At 45.9% G+C, this 19294-nt stretch overlaps 1 protein-coding gene across 1 annotated transcript in view; it reads left to right on the top strand.

Moving 5' to 3' along the window:
* Nucleotides 1–18291, top strand: part of med13a (mediator complex subunit 13a) — a 66549-nt gene extending 48258 nt beyond the window's left edge. The window contains exons 10-30 of the mRNA XM_088907144.1: nucleotides 1717–1933; nucleotides 3367–3448; nucleotides 3787–3908; nucleotides 4296–4386; nucleotides 5564–5775; nucleotides 6182–6381; nucleotides 8008–8930; nucleotides 9218–9385; nucleotides 9738–9961; nucleotides 10695–10884; nucleotides 11218–11629; nucleotides 12063–12282; nucleotides 12499–12690; nucleotides 12887–13110; nucleotides 13380–13522; nucleotides 13987–14145; nucleotides 14680–14865; nucleotides 15471–15622; nucleotides 15850–16014; nucleotides 16674–16774; nucleotides 17235–18291. Coding sequence (XP_088763270.1) covers nucleotides 1717–1933; nucleotides 3367–3448; nucleotides 3787–3908; nucleotides 4296–4386; nucleotides 5564–5775; nucleotides 6182–6381; nucleotides 8008–8930; nucleotides 9218–9385; nucleotides 9738–9961; nucleotides 10695–10884; nucleotides 11218–11629; nucleotides 12063–12282; nucleotides 12499–12690; nucleotides 12887–13110; nucleotides 13380–13522; nucleotides 13987–14145; nucleotides 14680–14865; nucleotides 15471–15622; nucleotides 15850–16014; nucleotides 16674–16774; nucleotides 17235–17367 — 4516 coding nt within the window. The 3' untranslated portion in view covers nucleotides 17368–18291. The remainder of the gene's footprint in view (nucleotides 1–1716; nucleotides 1934–3366; nucleotides 3449–3786; nucleotides 3909–4295; nucleotides 4387–5563; nucleotides 5776–6181; nucleotides 6382–8007; nucleotides 8931–9217; nucleotides 9386–9737; nucleotides 9962–10694; nucleotides 10885–11217; nucleotides 11630–12062; nucleotides 12283–12498; nucleotides 12691–12886; nucleotides 13111–13379; nucleotides 13523–13986; nucleotides 14146–14679; nucleotides 14866–15470; nucleotides 15623–15849; nucleotides 16015–16673; nucleotides 16775–17234) is intronic.
* The last annotated feature ends 1003 nt before the right edge of the window (nucleotides 18292–19294 follow it).

The following is a 19294-nucleotide window of genomic DNA, read 5'->3' as shown; positions in this document are numbered from 1 at the left end:
CCTGTTTACAGAAATGGACAGCTGGTAGGCGTCTTTCTGACATTAATGAAATGTTCAAATTTCAATGTGGGTCTTAAAAGAGACGCAAGACACTGAATTTGGTTGTGACTGTTTTTTTTTTTAGATTAAAATGTGATGTGCAACGAGATAATATGTGATCGCATTGATTATGAGGCTGTTCCAAAGTTTGTACTTGTTGGAGCTGTCTGCCATTTGTCATACAGAGGCCCACAGTGCCTACAGCTGTGCTGGCATCAGTGGCAGGATTTGTGTTGCTCGAACAGGACGGCAGGCTTGCCAAGTGTAGGATGCCCTGGCTGAATCGAGCCTGCCGAGACTGGGAGTCCCTGATCATACTCTGTAATGATAAAGCCCAGGCTCAAACCGCAACCTGAACTGCAGCTGCAGACCCACACTAAAAATAAAAATACCTTTACCAGTCAACTGTCGAGTTATGTAGGAGCCCCTTAATTTTTTTTCTGAATTTCCTGAAAGAGCAGACTAATGGAAATGTTGGAAAGCCTTTTGTTTTCCGCACAGGAATTTCCCGATAAATGCTTGCGTTTTGCAGAGCACAGCCTGTTCTAGTATTTAGCTCACAAGTATAATCATCTGCCTTCTGCAGGCTGCAGCACACAATTGTAACTGGATGTGCATAAGAATGTTAAAAATGTGAATGCCTTTGTGCCTAGGGGCAAAATCGTGTTTAAAAAAGAGCAGATTGAAATCAATACTGTCGCCATCAAGGGAAATGGACCGCAAGTGTGATTTTTTTTACAATATATGAAAAATACACATGTAAGACATTAAAAAGAGATTGTTTCCTAAATTTTAACTCATTACCTGGGCAGTCTGCTGCTCATTTTACAGATGGCACTTTAAGAAATCCATGGATTGTAAAATGTTGTCCCCACACGGCCTCTTAAATTTCCTTTTGCGATTAATGCATTTTATTATTTTACATTTACTCTTTACTGAAGCATAAAGTTTGACTATTTCAGTCACTTAAGAATTCAAGGATCTCTTTTGGTTCCTCTCAGGAATGTGCTGTTAGATTATTTGTGAAAAAAACATTTTCTTATGTTTCATAAGCCGAGAAATCTGTAACCCTGTGTATGTTTTTAAAAAATACATTTGGGAGTTTGTTCTGTTGATCTGAATGCTTTTGAAATAGGGTGCATCCCAGCAGTTTTTTTCTAGACAGATTGAGTCCTGTGGATTTTAAAGACGGAAAAGAGATTGCAGACATCCTGTAGTCATAATTTTGCAGTGCCTCCGTTCCCTGTATTTGACCCAAAGGGCACATTTTCCAGCCATTCCAGATTTGAAACAAGTTGCAATCAAGCCTTCTGGAATAATAAGTAAAATACTCACCAAAGTGATAAATGTGGCAGATTGCTTGCAGAATGGGGGGCTGAATTTAAACTGAAGCCCTTGTGTATAATTTGCCTCTGAGATATGAAAAGCCACTTCTTGTCCACGGTCAAATTTATTTGTTGCTGTGAGGTTTTCAGAGAGTTTGCCTCTTAACGATATTGTACCTTTTAAATACAAACAGGCATAGGGTTTTGGATTGCTTTTCCCTAATTGAAGACCTAGTGAAAGGCGGTGTGTGTCCGTCGTGTTAAAAAGTGGGACGCGAGGCGTCCGTGTTCCATGTCTTCCTGGCCTTCTGTGTGCCTGGCGGTAACGGCGCCTTGCCGTGTGGGTTTGCAGGTTGATGGCCACCTCCAAGACCCCCCTGAAAGTGTCGGAAGGGCTGGTGCAGATGTACATCCAGAGGAGGACCCAGTACCTGTCGGCCGCCATCTCTGACTCTGACCACGAGCCCGAGCTGGACCCCTACGCCTTCGTGGACGGGGACGTGGAGTTCTCCTTCCGGGACAAGAAGGACAAGCAGGGCGGGGAGAGGGAGGCCGGCAAAAAACACAAGGTGTGTGAGCGGCTGCCAGCGCCTGGCGCCCGGGGTAGGCCCGCTCGGACAGGGCCAGTGTTAGTTTCCTGCAGCCCGTTTTAATCTTTCTTTCCGTTTTGCCGTTTGAAACGCAGGATTTATTTTTAACCCTGTTCCTCCTTTTGCTTCGACGTGTGAACCTTTTTTTTTCCCTTCCCTGGGTAAAAATGTGAAATCTTCCTAAGACCCGGAGGCTGCCTGTTTGAAACAGTAGGGGGAACTGCCCCTTTTTCTGAAAGCGGTGCAAAATGGGATCAAAATTAATTGTGAATTTCCATTTTCAGAGCTTGGCAGGCAGAACTGGCTTGCTTGTAAATAACAGTAGTGCCAGTCCTCAGCAGTGCTAGAATTGCTGAATTAGCCCTGAAATAAAATAATACCTCATGCCTTGAAGTGTTCCCTTTGAATTGCACTCACTTCAGTCTCCTCTTTATAGCTTCTGGTTTTACCACGCGGCTCCTCTTGGCTGTGTAGCTCAGTTTCTTCTGAGCAGATGCCCAGGACTGTGCGGGAGTCGGTTGTGCTCTCACGCAGTGCATCCCCAGAGCAGAATGCTGAGTTTTTAGTTTTTGTGTTTACAGGAGAACCAGCACAGTCTATTCATAGCTTCTCTGCCAGCTCCAGTTACACTCCGCGCTGCAGTGTGACAGTCTTTTGGTCAGGGCTATTGTTGAGCTTTCCTGCAAATTGGCCTCATTTCCTTTGAGATATTTATCAAGAGGATTTGTGGAAACGGGCCCCGAACATGCACACTTCACAAGTGACCCATGCCTGGAAACAATGCTTTCATTTAGCGTGCTTGTTCTGGGGGTGGGGAGGGCTGCTTAAGACTGCCTGGAAAAATACATGAGCCCCAGCGGAATTACAGTTGCTAATTAAACATTTGGACATAGTGTTGTTTGCTGAGCTCAAAATTAGACACTTATGCGCAAGAGAGAATCCTTTGCACAAATTAACCTCTGAAAAACAGTGATTTTGTTCCAACTAAGTACTGTTCCATAACACTGTCCTTAAGTCATAAATCCTGATAATTCAATTGAAAGCATATTGTGTGGAACTGTTAGTTGCCAGTAGCAACTTTATTTTACCCCTAAAGAATGAGGTTCCACAAACAAAAAGGTTTAGTTATCGGTATGGAAATTAATCCTCTACTTTATCTGCCAGTATTTTTATATATATTCTGTGTAGAGAGTTATGTAACACAAGTATATTCTGGGCAAAAAGTGATCCCTTAAACCTGACTACTCCTGCATCAGCTTTTAAACTGCCAGCGGTTGAAAGCTGTTCTCCGAGCCTGCGTTTCTGCAGGTGAAGTGAGGCGATGCGTGGAGCGTGTGTCCCAGCTGGCGGTGAGGGCCAGCGGTGTGTGGGGATGGCGTGCTGATCTGCCTGTCCCCGGGCTTGTGTTGCAGGCGGAGGACGGCTCCAACGGAGGCGCGGTCCCGGCGGAGGGCGAGGATGCCATGTCGCTGTTCAGCCCCTCGGCCAAGACAGGTGAGGGGAGGAGGGCGCGGTGGGCAGGGCGCCATCTCTGAGCGGGTGAAACCCTTAGAACACTGGAGGAGTTTCTGATTTACAAAGAGCTGTGAATACATGCAGATGTGTTTATTTTCCCCCAAACCTTTGTTAATGTGTAACATACCAAGCCTACAAGTGTGGACGCTGTTTAATATCAAGATTTTCCTGCGCTGTTGTGGTGCTTCTCATGTTTATCTTTAAATATTGGTTTCCGCCCCCCCCAGAAAAGGTTGTGTAATATCAAGACGGGTGAATGCTGCGTGTTTTGCGATATTTAAGGAGACTCAGACCCCTGTGATTTCTGTTTTTAAAAGACGCCCAGCGTTCGGCCGCCCATAATCGCACTGCATCCACCAGCCTGATGCACGAGAACGACCTGGCTGTCTCCATCAATGACCTGGACAATCTCTTCAACTCCGACGAAGACGAGCTTGCGGTAAGCGAGCTGCCAGGAGGAGAACCGTTAACCATAATAAATATGCCATTAGCTGGAATAGAAACAGGGGCTTGCTGCCAGGCTTTATGAATGTCAGCGTCTTAAGCTTTTCTGTGACCCTTAACTGGTGCTCTGAAACAACAGTTTAATACTGCTTTAGCTGTATAAAAATCAGAAAAGGTTTTGCCAGCTGTTGCTTAGACAAGTTTATAAGTAATTTTTTTAATGTGTCTTGAGTTTCCATACCAACAACTGATGAGGTGGTTTTCGCTGCTTGTTTTTGACATCTGTTCCTGGCTGAAGATTCTTCATGCACTGTGATATTGTTACTATAACAAAGTTAATGTTTGGGGTTGACATGTTAAAAAGATTGATGTTTTTTCACAGCCTGGTGCCAGACGTGCTGTTAATGGGACAGATGAGAAATTTGGCAATAAGGAGGCAAAGCCAGCATCACTTGACCAACTCTCTTGCATAAGTAAGTGCAGTTTTTCATTTTTCATAACCGTGCATCAACTCCTTTCACATTGTTGCGATATTCTTAGGTACCTCAGAATAGTGTTTTTAAAATCGGGTATTTCTCTGACAAGTGTGTAGGTGTAGACAGGTGTAGCAATGGTAAATGTCTGAATAAGTTATAAGTAGTGAAAAGAATCGAGAGGTCAGTAGTAATGTGACAGGGTTACTTACCATAAATATCACTGGAAGTTAATACAAAGCCTGTGAAATATCTTCTCAGGTCGCCACCTAGTGGACTGAATGGAAGGTTACATTTTATCTGATTCTAGATCTCTTGTAAAAGAGACCTTAGCCTCCACTTTTGCCATATTTTCTAATATTAGCTAGTGTGAGGTGCTGATACAAAAATGGGGTCCTTCAAGCTCAGAAGATCACTGCTCAAATGTCCTGAATTCAGCCATTTGTTTCAAAGACCTCATGAAGAGTAGCCTTTTCACTTGCATCCAAATTCTAACCCTTACCAAGAACAGTTCACAGTGTGGTTGAAGAACATTACACCTGTGTTCCTTTTTTCATTTTTATGTCTTCCTTAAAGTGAAAAGCATGTTCATTTGGGCATGCTGCTGCAGATGTTCAGTGCCCTGGCTCTGTTCGTATAGCTGAGGTGACTAGAGGAGTGTTTGCCTCCTTGAGCTGCTTATTCCCAGCTCGAGCAGTTCTAGGTTCTTGGAACCAGATCTGTATAAACTTTATAGATTATCCTTTTTATCTGGAGCATTTCTTACTTAAAGTTTCTTTTCTCATGCTTAACGCATTGGAAAAGCTAATGATTTTCGTCATACCCTCCTGATTTTGAGTCGGCCGTTTTTTTTCAAATCTTGGGGTGCATCTGCGACCCCCCTCAACCCCAGGCAGGGATGAGTGTGGAGGTGCAGGCAGATTCCTCCGTCTCGCTCATCTTGACAGCCCCAGATCAGACGAGACGGTAGTGCTGCTGTCAGAGCTGTCTCAGTCCTGTGCTGGAGACAAAAGCACATCAGCACTGAGCGCTCCAGAAACAATTTGTTTCCGATTCTGCGGATCGTGTACCATCTTTGCAGTCCTTCTCCCTTCCTGGAGGCCTGTTTGAGCAGCAGCTCTCTCCTTGGCAGGTTTTGTTCATTCACACCCCCCTGCCCTCCTTCTTTTCAATGCAGGCTCTGCCGATCTGCACCAGATGTTTCCGACACCTCCCTCACTGGAGCAGCACATCATGGGCTACTCCCCGATGAACATGAACAGCAAGGAGTACGGCAGCTTGGACAACACCTCCGGCATGACGGTGCTGGATGGCAGTTCCGTGCTGGGAGGCCAGTTCAAAATCGAGGTGGAAGAAGGCTTCTGCAGTCCCAAGCCATCAGAAATCAAGGTAATCCAGCCGAGTCCAATTCTTCGCTCGAATTTAGGATGGAGCTGATTGTTTTTTAACGCTTTTCTCCAAAAATATATCTTTTCAAACCAGCGTAAGAAAGCAGTCGATGCGATCAAACCCTTGCTAGGTTTTCTGTCAAGCTTAAGGTTCACTAGTGATGTTCACAGCTTATGCCTGACCGCATTCCAGGTGTTTGTACATCTAAAGTGTCCCAGCTCTTTTACGAGCTCTTTGAGCGGCTCAAACTCTGGTATCGAGAGCAGTTTGTGTTGAATTTCTGCACACCTTTGCTTATTTAAGATTAGTGTAAAGAAGATCATTTTGTAAAGAAAGACAACATTACTGCAAATGACAAGTTGGCTGCTGTTAGTAACCCCTGTCTTTCCCCCTTGTCTGTCTTTAGGATTTCTCCTTCGTGTACAAGCCAGAAGGGTGCCAGGCATTTGTTGGCTGCTCAATGTTTGCTCCTCTGAAGACCCTGCCCAGCCAGTGTCTGCCACCCATAAAGCTGCCTGAGGAGTGCCTGTACCGGCCCAGCTGGACTGTGGGAAAGCTGGAGCTGCTCAACCCGGTGCCGGCCCTCACCTTCCTCAATAAAGACGGGTAATTCTCCTCTCCAGCATCCTCTGCCTCTCTTTCGTCTGGAGGTGCACCAGAAATTGAGAGCGGGTTCTTGCTACTGCATTGTTGTAGCACTGTTCTTAAAGCCTCCATAGCCAATGGGGATTTCAAATTCATTTCCAAAAGATTTTCTCCGCAAGAAGATAGAAATAAAAAAAACGTTTTATTATTAAACCTTCCTGGTAGCCGCAATGCAATTAAGATATTTATTCTCTAAAAAAACCTCTGAGCCTTAGTTTGAGCTGGGATGCTGAAAGAAAGGCATGTAATATAAATGAAACCAGATCTAATGAAGGCATAAAATATCTGTTTTAGAGATGGCAGTGTGATTTGATTCACCTAGGTTTTGCCTCACAGAGATTTGAGCCTTTGATTTAATTTAAACAGGCAAAGCAGGAGATACTTCAGGTGTTGTAGCTCTAGTGATGTAATTCTGCTTCCTGATTTCAGTTTAAAATCGGTTTCTCACAGTTGGTGGTAAATGTAAATGAGCTGTATTCTGAAGGGGGAGTTTCCCTTTCGAGGCCTCTCCTGTGATTCGTGCACGAGTTCCAGCTCTTCATATAGCGTTGGTTTCAGCAGGTGGCATTCTCAATCGTTTTCACAGTTGTCTCCCTGTGAAGATGCCACGGTTTTGATTGCTTTGTTCAAACCTAGTGGATTTAGCCTCTTAAAATTTTTATAAGCACATTTAAAAGGGGCTGGGTTTTGGAGGGGTGCTACATTTCCTTAAATAGATCTGTAGTAAGAAGTCTGTTTTAGTGAGCTGTTTGCAGTGTGCTAAACTTGCTGGTAAATTCACAGGCAATAAACCTGTCGCTGGAATCCTGTTTATAAGATGGTCAAACTACTTTTACAGCCTAAGGTGCTTAACTGTATTTGAATAAAGACTTTAAAAGCCATATTATTTTGCACTGAAAGCTTGTTTCAACTTTGAGAACAGCACAGCCCAGTGTCCAAGTTCCATCCAGTCATTCACATTAAAGGGCTTGTTGCTGGCTGGCTGCTGATGCATACTTTCATGGTTTAAACTGCAGAAACGCTTACTGGGGTGTCCGGTCCTGGTCCTGGAAGGCCAGTCTATCTGTGGGTTTTCATTACAACCCGGCTCTCAGCCAGCTGGCTCCTGACTTAACTGGACCAATTTAGCAGCCTCTCCCAGCTCTTCAGGTGTTACTGCTTGAAAGAGCTCTTGAAAACTTGCAGACACCCCTGCCCTCAGGACCAAGATCAGACACCCCTGCCTTAAAGGTAGTGCTTTTTTTGAGCACAGATCTTTGTGAGTTTACAAATTCTCAGTGTACGCTGTAGACCGTTAAAATAATTACAGGGCTTGAAGTATGCAGTCTGTTGAGAATCCCAACAGAATTTATTAGTGTGAACATTTATTGACCTTTCCAGCTGCATTGTTCAGAAGAAAGCATTGTTTGTGAACAACCATGGCTTGTCCTTTCTGGAGCTACAGAACACAATGCAGCCTTAACAGCGAGGTTCATTGCAGAGTGTGCTGTAATGCCTGTGTTAAGTGCATCTCGCGAGTCTACCTGATCTGCGAGTCCAGAGACCAGAGCTGTAATCTTTTCTCGCTGTTGTGCTCCTGTGTTGCAGTAACATCCCCAGTGTAGGCAGCGCCATGGACCAGGACTACATCCAGACGTATACGCCACAGACTCACACACCCTTCATGTCCAACAGTGCTCCCCCTAGCAATGGCGGGACGGGCATCCTGCCTTCCCCCGCCACCCCCCGCTTCTCTGCACCCACGCCCAGGACACCTCGCACCCCGCGCACTCCTAGGGGTCCCGCCAGCGTCCAGGGCTCACTGAAGTACGAGAACTCGGACCTGTACTCGCCCGCGTCCACCCCTTCCACCTGCCGGCCCCTCAACTCGGTGGAGCCGGCCACCGTGCCCTCCATCCCAGAGGCCCACAGCCTGTACGTCAACCTCATCCTGTCCGAGTCGGTCATGAACCTCTTCAAGGACTGCAACTTCGACAGCTGCTGCGTGTGCGTCTGCAACATGAACATCAAGGGCGCCGACGTGGGCGTCTACATCCCCGACCCCAACTGCGAGGTGCAGTACTCCTGCACCTGCGGCTTCAGCGCCGTCATGAACCGCAGGTACGGCAACGGCTCGGGGCTCTTCCTGGAGGACGAGCTGGACATCATCGGGCGCGGCTCGGACGCCAGCCGGGAGGTGGAGAAGCGCTTCGAGGCCCTGCACGGCAGCGGCGCCTCGGCTGAGCGGGCCGGCAGCCTGAGGGACCAGGTGCCCGACGACCTCATCCTCCTGCTGCAGGACCAGTGCACCAACCCCTTCTCGCCCATCACCGCCCCTGAGCCGGACAGCGCGCCCGCCAGGGGGCCCGGCGCCCCCCCGCCCTGCGTGCGCGTGGAGGAGAGGGACTGCTACAGCGACTGCTACTTGGCCCTGGAGCACGGGCGCCAGTTCATGGACAACATGTCCGGGGGCAAGGTGGACGAGGCCCTGGTCAAGAGCACCTGCCTGCATCACTGGGCCAAGCGCAACGGTAAAGCTGCTTTCCCTCTGTTACTCTGCCTTCGCTTTCCTTCAGTTCGCCTCCTTTTTACAGTTAGATTTCAGTTTAAAATTCATTGTTGGGCTTTTGATACCCTTATATGTTAGGACAGCTGTTGTCCTTGTGGTGTGCTGTCCACACACACCTGTCCAGTGTTGAATCTCCCTCAGAGGCCTAGCCTGCACCATGTCTGTCTGAATAAAAAGTCGGTTCGGAGGTTGAGGCCCGAGGGTAGAGTGCTCGTGGGCCCTGTTCTCACCAGCGCGGTCTCTCCTCAGCGGTGGACGTGAGCATGCTGTGCTCCCAGGACGTGCTGCGGGTGCTGCTGTCCCTCCAGCCCGTGCTGCAGGATGCCATCCAGAAGAAGAGGACGGTGCGCTCCTGGGGCGTGCAGGGGCCCCTCACCTGGCAGCAGTTCCACAAGATGGCTGGACGGGGATCCTACGGTGAGCCCTGCTGTCCCAGCCCTGGTCTCTCCGGCTCTCTCCCAGGAGCCCCTTGTAGGAAAGCAACAAGAAAACTGTAATGGCCAACAACTGTTGTTTGCTCAAAAAAGCCAGAAAAAAAAACCTGATAACTAAAATGTATTTGTTAATAATTGGTTATTGTAATATGCATACTATACTACTGCAACATATATATGTGCACTACTGAGGAGCAATATAGAAGCCTTGATAATGTCAATGGTAAAATCCAACACATAGAGTATTACACCTTCTTTTCTTCTGATATTAAATTACAGAATGAAGTGAGTCCTGTTTTTGCAGATGAATTGAGCATCTCCCTCTCTCTCTCCAGGCACAGACGAGTCCCCAGAGCCCCTGCCCATCCCCACCTTCTTGGTGGGGTACGAGTATGACTTTGTGGTGCTCTCGCCCTTCGGCCTGCCCTACTGGGAGAAGCTGCTGCTGGATCCCTTCGGCTCCCAGCGGGACATTGGGTACCTGGTGTTGTGTCCCGAGAACGAGGCTCTGCTCAGCGGGGCCAAGGGCTTCTTCAGGGACCTGACTGCAGTGTACGAGGTGAGACAGTGACCCGCCCAAGTCTTCTCCGCCAGGGGGTATCAGAGCACTTCACTGGCTCTGCAAGAGGCAGCGTGCTGGCACTTCTGTGTCCCTCCTGTTTTTGTGTTCGTTTTTCATTTGGGAGCCAAAATATTTTTTAATAACAAATGTGAGGGGTCATATTCACTTTTCAGTAGTTGGGGGGAAAAAAAAAGGTCTGTCCCTCTTTGGGTGTCTGATGCATGGTAATAAATACAGGCTGAAGATATCAGGTTCTCTGCGAAGAGGCACCTTATTTTTTTGGTTGTAAATCACTGCCTTCATGCATTAAGTGCTAACTTTTATAAAGGGTTTTAAAAACAAAAGCGTACCAGTGCAGTGAAAAGTCGTCTTTGAATATGAATATCAGAATTGCTTCGCTGCATAATTTTCATCATTTTGAATAGTATTTTTTATAAAAACTTACAATCTCATCAATCTCTTGTGAATTTCACAATTGCAGTGAAATGGGTATGATGGCAGGCTGATGCAGAAGGAGGAATGTCTAGTCAACATATGCCTGCACTGTGCTATTTAATGGAAAGGGACCCACATCGCCACCTAGTGGCCATTGTTTACTCCCTTGTTTTCTTCATATTGAATATTTGTGGTATGACAGTTCTTCTTACAAAGGTGAAATCTTTCTCATATTTAAAACACTGTTAAAGCTCTGTGAAGTTAACGGCTTGTGATTTTCGGCTGTGTTCTCCAGTCCTGCCGACTGGGTCAGCACCGGCCCATCTCCAAAACGCACCCTGATGGCATCGTCCGGGTGGGCACCGCCGCCGCCAAGAAGCTGGCAGACCAACCGGTCAGCGACTGGTTCTTGAAGGCCGCCAGCAGCAACAGCGATTCGTTCGCCAAACTCAAGCTGTATGCGCAAGTGTGTCGCCATGATCTGGGTACGCGATGAGATCCTTTCGGTGGGGCTTGTGGGTATTTATGACCAAGATTAGGAAGGTATGAGACTTCCTAGTCTGCTCGACTGCAGCAGAGACAGGGGCATGAAATGACGTGCAGGACAAGCTAGCCTTTGTTAAACCGATAAGAAGAGAGAACTGAAAACATTCCTTTTAAACCGTCTTTGGAAGATGCTTTTTTAATTGACAAGCTATAATTTCTTATTTAGTTTATCAGATGCATTAGCAAAAGAAGTGGCTTTTCAGCATCTCCGGTAGAAGATGGCTTTGATGACAACGCCCGGTCTGTGACGCTGGTTCTGTCTCTCTCTCCAGCTCCCTACCTAGCCGCACAGTCGCTCGACAGCTCTCTGCTCGTGCAGCCCAGCCCCCCTCCAGCTTCCAGCCAGTCCTCGTCCACGCCAGCCCCTGTCGTGAGCGCCCCCGGCTCTCAAGGCACCCTGACGTCCAGCAGCACTATGACGGCCTCCTCCAGCACTGCCATCCCCCCCAGCGCCAGCAGCACCCCCTCTTCCTCGCTGCCTTCCTCAGGGCCGGTGGGCATGGGCAGCAGCCTGCAGTCCTCCAAGCCCAGCTCGTTCCCCCCCTTCGGGAACATGGGCGCGCAGAGTGGCTCCTCCCAGAGTGGGCAGCTGGGGCAGCAGGCGGGCACACAGGCCCCTGGGATCACGGGGGAGAACGTGCCTGGCGCCGCCCAAACACAGGGGCCAGCTGAACCTCCTGAGAGGTAAGCTCTTGTAGGGTTCGCTGTTTAAAAAAGACTGCTGCAGGGATGATGTTAACGTGGAGCATTTTGCAGAAAGAAATGAAATATTGTTTTAATAACCTGTACCCTTTCAAATGTCTAAGTTCTTCAACCCTTTAATAGAAAATTGTTCCTGGTATTTGCAAGGAAAGAATTCTAAAACTGATTTTCCAAGTGAATCACCCTTTTATTGCACACTATCCATTGCAGGTCTCTTTCCACAGAAGAAACTGCTGCCTTGGTGGAGAGAAATTGACCATACCTGGGAGGCTTTTAGATTGTTTAAAATTTTGATTTTGTGATTTTCACGCTCATAGAAAGCTTTCTGGTCCTGAGGTCGAAATCCATTTCTCTGACATCAGCATTCATATGGCATAAGAACAGCTAGACTGACCTGCGTTTTCTCTCCTCTCAGCACTATGGAACGGGAGAAGGTGGGAGTCCCGACTGATGGTGATTCCCACGCTATCACCTACCCACCAGCCATTGTGGTGTACATTGTGGACCCTTTCACGTACGAGGAGATGGAGGGCGGTGCGCAATCTTCCAGTGTGTGGACGCTGGGCCTTCTACGCTGCTATTTAGAGATGCTGCAGTCCTTGCCACCACATATCAGGAATGCTGTATCTGTGCAGGTAAGGAACCGCAGGGGTTTTGCGTGTTACACAGGTCAGGAAGGCCTTACCTTTCACATTTGTATACAGTCTGGGAAACCTGGAAAAACTGCCCCCAAACAAGAAAATCCTGCTAAAGTATCTTTCTCGCTGTAGAAGACTTTCTGAATTTGTCGGCCTCTTACTTCGCATAGAATTGGGAATCAGACTTCTTACATTTTCTCCTTGTTTTCCTAGATTATTCCCTGCCAGTACCTATTACAACCGGTCAAGAACGATGAACGGCACATCTATGCCCAGCACCTGAAGTCTCTAGCCTTCTCGGTGTTCTCTCAGTGCCGCCGGCCTCTACCCATCTCCACTAACGTCAAGACACTGACCGGCTTCGGCCCGGGCCTAGCGCTGGACACAGCCCTCAAGAGCCCAGAGGTAAACACCCACTCCACCACATTCAAGTGCTTCAGGAATCTGAACATTACTAATGCTTCAATACAGAATTTAGGTTGATTTTCATCCTCACTGACAGTTTGTTGTTCTTATGTGTTCTGTATCCTGTATGTTGCTTAAACAAGGCTAAATAACACTGTAGACACATTTTGATATTTGTCTTGCGGTTCTTTTTCAGAGGCCCGAGTGTTTGCGACTCTATACTCCACCTTTTATCCTGGCCCCGGTGAAGGACAAACAGACGGAGCTGGGAGAAACTTTCGGAGAAGCCTCTCAGAAGTATAACGTGCTCTTTGTGGGCTACTGTCTCTCTCATGACCAGAAGTGGCTCCTAGCCACCTGCACTGACCTCTACGGCGAACTGCTGGAAACCTGCATTATTAACATTGACGTACCCAACAGGTGAGTGGCCTGCAGTCTGTGCACAGCACTGGTCATTTACTGCAATCCTGAAGCAATATGACAATACTGGATTTTCCTGCTTTGAACTACTAAGGACACAACCTAATATGTTGAATAATCATCTCTTCAGGAGCTGCAGTAATAGTAGAACCGTTGATCAAAAGTTAAAGGGAGTTTTAAAAAGTAGTGCCCCTTTGAACCAGCTCTTATTTCGGTATGGTACGTGACCTCTGTTTTGGTGACCCTTCCCGTTGGTGTTGTCAATGAAGGGCTCGGCGGAAAAAGGGCTCAGCCCGAAGACTGGGCCTTCAGAAGCTGTGGGAGTGGTGCCTGGGGCTGGTGCAGATGACCTCGCTGCCGTGGAGGGTCGTCATAGGACGGCTGGGCAGAATAGGCCACGGGGAGCTGAGAGGTAAAGAAGCTTGCGGTTTTCCATCACCGTGCCGAGCATAGACAGGACATTTAACAAGTCTGTCAAGCTTGCCTTGTATCTTGTACCTGGTATCTCTGTGTGCTTAATGTTCTTAAACTTAAACAGTTTGCTTGTATGTGCATTATGAACAGATGTTGCATGTTTTTTTTTGCATTTTGCATGCTGAGGGGTCAGTCCTGTGTACCAAATGTTTGTGTTCTACAGGAAGCATTCTGTGGATATTCCCAAAGCCGTTCAATTTTTATTCTCAGATTTCTCCCCTTATTGAAAGCCACCTGAGATGGACAGCTTGCCGGTAGACTCCTGTTTGAGTTAAAACAGTAGATCGCTTGGTTATAATACAAAGCCAGCGAATCTCGCGTTCAGTTGCACTCTGAGTAAGTTAAGAGTTGGATAAAGCTAATCCTGCATTTAGGTTCACAGTCCCTGTGTTTGTTTTGCAGACTGGAGCATTCTGCTCAGCCGGCGCAATCTGCAGTCTCTCAGCAGGCGGCTGAAGGAGATGTGCAGGATGTGTGGCATCTCTGCAGCAGACACTCCCAGCATCCTCAGCGCTTGCCTAGTCGCCATGGAGCCCCAAGGCTCCTTCGTCATCATGCCAGGTAATATTTCACAGCCTGGAGTGAGAATGATTTCCCTGCCACCCGGGGTGCCAGATAAACACCACAGGCATGTTGGTGCTCGCAAAACCAGAACAAAATGTAATTGAAATATATCTAGATGTGAGTTTCAGTACAAGGCACTGGTTTACAGTTGGGGAATTGGGCACTTTAAATGAGATACCTATTTGGAATGTGATTTGATGAAGCAATTAGAAAAACCATAATACTGGTAAATCATTAGTAAAATCAAATGCAGCGCACAGCCAAAGTAACGTGATTTTCTGAAGTCATGTATTCGGCAATAAGTGTAAAACAGCGATGCTGGTGTGATTGTTAAAGCCTCTATGAAATACTTTAATCTTTTCAGTGCATTACCTAAATGTCTTTACTGACATACAAAGGTTTGTTTTTTATGCCACTAAATCTGAAGGCCTTTATACTTGGCCAGATTTCTGCTCCAGACAGGACGAGCCCCTCTGTCGCTCTGTTTGCTCCTGCCAACAGCCTGTAACTGCGTTTCTCTTCTCTCTGCAGACTCGGTGTCCACGGGCTCCGTGTTCGGGCGCAGTACAACACTGAACATGCAGACTTCACAGCTGAACACGCCGCAGGACACCTCCTGCACTCACATCCTCGTGTTTCCCACCTCGGCCTTCGTGCAGGTGGCCAACTCGAACTACACTACTGAGAACATTGACATTGCGTTCAACCCCATCAACGGTGAGGTCCGCACGCCAGGGGCGCTCCAGTGTAGTCATGGAAAAGGCGCACATCTCAGTTTGGTGTGGCAGTTGAGCATTCGTTACACATCTGAACTGACTTCAGTTTCAGTGTGCCTGTTTCTTGAAATGGGGCTTGTAATTTAACAGCATTGAAATTTGACTCATGCAGTTTTTTGCCATTTATCTTCTTAGCCAGTTTGTTACGGGTGAATGCTTCAGATAAATTGTTAACTTAGCTCAGTGAAACTGCTCATATCTTAATTTCTGTGTTTTGCACTTCACTAGCTACAATATGACTGTGTAAAACCTCACATGAAATGAAGCTCAGCATTAAGAATAAATAATAGGTCACACCTCACACCTGAAGAAGGCTCCACTGCCGAAACGTGTTTTCTTTCTTCTCTTTTCAGCATGGAATAAACCTATTACTTGTTCCTTTGCAGCCTATGCATGCTGACGCAGCTACCTACCTGAACTATTAAGAATAAATGCTTTCTTATTCCATCCGTTTCCAAGTCCCGTAGGAACTTTAACGACACTGGATCCTTTAGGAGAACTAAACTTTGAACCAAACCCCCTGCTAAGTCCGGTTTCTCCTTTCAGATGGATCAGACGGAATGGGCATCTTTGATCTGCTGGACACGGGAGAGGACCTGGTGGACCCTGACATTATCAACATCTTGCCTGCGTCCCCAACTACGTCTCCTGTGCACTCGCCGGGCTCTCACTACCCTCATGGCGGAGATGGGAGCAAGGTGAGCCTTTAATTCCTTTCAGTCTCGCGCGAGACAAAACCTCCAAAGAGCTCGTTCAAGTTCATTTACAGCCAGTATTTCTGCGGCTGCAGGCCGAGTCGGTTTTTTTTTTTGCTCAATATCATCTGCATGCAGCCGTCCATTTTAATGTCATCATTTCAAAAGGTCATTGTAGCTATACACATAATAAGCAGCCCGTTTTAATCTTTCTCTCCCCACCCTCCCAGGGACAGAGTACGGACCGGCTGGAGTCTCACGAAGAAGCTCCTAATATCCTCCAGCAGCCTCTGGCTCTCGGCTACTTTGTATCAACAGCTAAGGCTGGCCCTCTGCCAGACTGGTTTTGGGCAGCCTGCCCCCAAGCACAGAACCAGTGTCCCCTTTTCCTTAAGGTAACCTCAGTTTTATAAGTGCCCTGCGTTTTCTTCTCCACTCCCTCTCCGGTCACATTCCTTCTCCAGCTCGCCCTCGTCTGCCTGATGGCAGACTTGATGCTTCGTGACAGTCTTTCAGCCTGTGTCGTCTTTAGTCACTGGACTTCGTTCTAAGCAGCTCTTTAATAATTGAATTGCTCTTGAATGACTTCATTTGAATAATTAAGGACTTCGAAGTAGGAATAGCTTGCAGGGAATCAGAAAAGGCCACGTGTGGGAAAGAAACCAGGCTTTATTTTTCATATTTGTGCTACTCTTTCATTGAAATTCCAACAAAAGGACAATGGATTGTATAAATGATTAGGTGAGAATTATTTTTAAACATTTAGATGGCTTAAAGACATTACATTTCAAAGAGTATGTAACAGCAATCAAATCTTGTCCTATTTGCAACCTACTTGTTTATTCTAACAGATGCAGTAATATTGGGAGCATATTTAATCATGAACTGTTTGTGAGCCCTACATAATGAAACATTAAATGAGCAACTGCTGTGCATTATTTGTGCTTATGATTTATGAATTAGTAGCTTAAATAAAGATCAAAAGATTTGTGTTTATTTTTATTTCAGTGGTTTTTAAGCATCTGTAGTAAACCCTTGCTCCTGTTCTCCGCAGGCCTCTTTGCACCTCCATGTGTCTTCAGTGCAATCGGATGAGCTGCTTCACAGTAAACACTCCCATCCCCTGGATTCAAACCAGACCTCAGATGTACTCAGGTATTGATCAGCCCCTGACACTTCAACATGCTTCAGCACAAATCAGCAATTCAGCTGCTTCCTAGGCTTCTTATTTTTAAGTTTTAAGATTTAGGTATTTAGTTTACTGGAAACCCAAAAATTGAGTATTTTTGCATGAGTAGAATTCAGCCAAAAACTGCTTTATGCACATAAACTGATTACAGTGTTCTACAGCAGGTATAATCAACATTCTGAAGAAGGCAGGCTTTATCTAAACATCCTTCTGTTTTTGCTTGGCGTATCCTTATAAGATTGAGCATACCTGTCAAACAAAAGTCAATTTCCTTTTACCATTTTTAGGTGAAAATAACTTTCAAGTTTGCAAGGAAGACAGTGATGTTTGGCAGGGAGCACAGTTCCTGAAAACATTGTGCAGTGAAAGTCTGTTTCCAACTCCGTGCATTGCTCCTGAATTAATGCTGCTTCCTCTCTCCTGTAGATTTGTATTGGAACAGTACAATGCCCTTTCCTGGCTAACCTGTGACCCAGCGACACAGGACAGGCGCTCCTGTCTGCCTATTCACTTTGTGGTGCTGAATCAGATGTACAACTTCATCATGAACATGCTATAATTGACAGAGCAGAACCTTCCAGGGGAGGACGCATGTTTGAAGGGATTTTGACGTGACGGATTACTACAGTGCTGGACTTTATATATAGAGTTTAGAACTGTCTCCCAATGCAAGTGAATAGGGTATGAGGTGTTTCTTACAAGTACCATTGAGCCTGCATGGTAAGCTTTTCTGTTATTGTATAAAATGACTTGCAGATCATGGGGATATCTATTACAAAGTAATTACTGGAACAACTCTCCCTGCAGAAATGGTATTTGTTATGGTAACATCGGAGATAGCCTGTTCACGTTACACTTATCTGTCTAAAGTACTGGAAGAAAAGGGATGTTCTTAAATGAAACAAACTAATTGATTTCTTAGTAAAGACCTGAAATTCCTGTCTTTGGATGGTATTGTATCCAAATGAAAATGCCTGCATCTATCTTATTTATTGTAAGTTTTTAAATGTATAATTTGTCTTATTTCTTAACCTCTTTTATATATTAAAAAAATCCTAGAAGGTTTATATTGCCTTCTTGCTTTAAAGCAATTGGTCTAAAATATATGTAATCGTCTTAATTAAAAAACAACAAAAACACATAAAAAATAAAGTTGCAGTAGGTTGCTTTTAGAGTATTATTTTTTGTAAGGGGGACAGAAATTTGTATTGTCATGATGTACAGATGAAGTAGGTTGGGGGTTAATGTCCATGCCTTTGTGTGGGGGGGACTTACAGCTAAGCTGTAGCTGCAGAGTACTTGTACAGCAATGAAGTTCACTGTGTTTATTCAAATAAAAGAGGTACATTGTCGTATATAGTATTTTATACCACACATTTAGACACAAAAACCGAACGGCAATATATATAAATAATTATATATAAACGCTGTGCCTCTATGGGCGGTGCAGCTTCTGTTTTAGGAATAAAGTGCGTCAACTCAATTCTCCTGTGGTTGTGTTTATTGGGGGGGGGGGGAGGGATGCCTTTGTGAAATTTAGCAAGGAAATCGGATGGAGTTTTTGCCGCGACAGCTGAAAGTACACGCTCGGATACATCTTGTAGTTGACTCCCGCGCTCAAAGACTGCAGTACGGTGTCCTGGGTGATACTTTTAAGAAAGCAGTCCAGTGGCAGGCAATGGGATTGCGGGGCAGCGGGAGTGGAGCAGGTGTCTGTCTGGGTACAGACTGTCCAAAATCCCACTCCCCCACAGCTCCGGGACTTGGCTTCCACTCGGGACTGAGCTAAACAATCTGGTTGTCCAGCCCCCAGATCCCGGAAGATAACCCCCTTTCTGATTTGCCATGACCACATTAATAGCATACCAACTTCTATTACATTGTGAAAGTAAATGTGTGGTGTAAATGATTTCTTTTTAATTATTTTAAAAGCCTGTGGCATATGCAGTGTTTGTGTGCACAGAGGAAGATTAGCTGCTTTTTGTTCAGCTTCTATTAGTCTTCCCCTGTTCTGAAATAAACCTGTATACTGGTTCTAATGAACCCATTGGTTCTCTCATGCATTAAAAAGTTAGTGGTTGGAAACTACTACAGAAGAAACAATTCCTGGAGAGTAGTGCCCTGTTGATTTCCATTCATGTTGTAGAGTCCTCTTGTCAATACAGGCTTAATTAGCTAGGGTATTTTGCATTGATATAAGGTCAAGAGTTGGCCACTTTAATTTGTGTGTAAATATATATATAAAATAAATATGATGTCAGCAGATTTTATTTGTTTCTACTGTATAAAAGTTGTGCAAAGTGGCAACTAATTTTTTTGTAGCAGTTAATGTTTCTCCAAAATGCGCGTTAGGATCATCACGGTGTCAGGATTTGCGTTAATATCTGCATACTGACCATCAGAATCATGATTTGGCATAAAGCATGGATTTCACTTTAGGATTCCCGGTGCTATTGGTTGGGCAGTAATTATTCAGAGGTTCTCAT

The sequence above is a fragment of the Atractosteus spatula genome, chromosome 27 (assembly GCF_055471065.1).
Source record: "Atractosteus spatula isolate fAtrSpa1 chromosome 27, fAtrSpa1.hap1, whole genome shotgun sequence".
Lineage (NCBI taxonomy): Eukaryota > Metazoa > Chordata > Actinopteri > Semionotiformes > Lepisosteidae > Atractosteus > Atractosteus spatula.
Note: the sequence above shows the minus strand (reverse complement) of the source record. Positions and strands in the feature narration are given on the sequence as shown.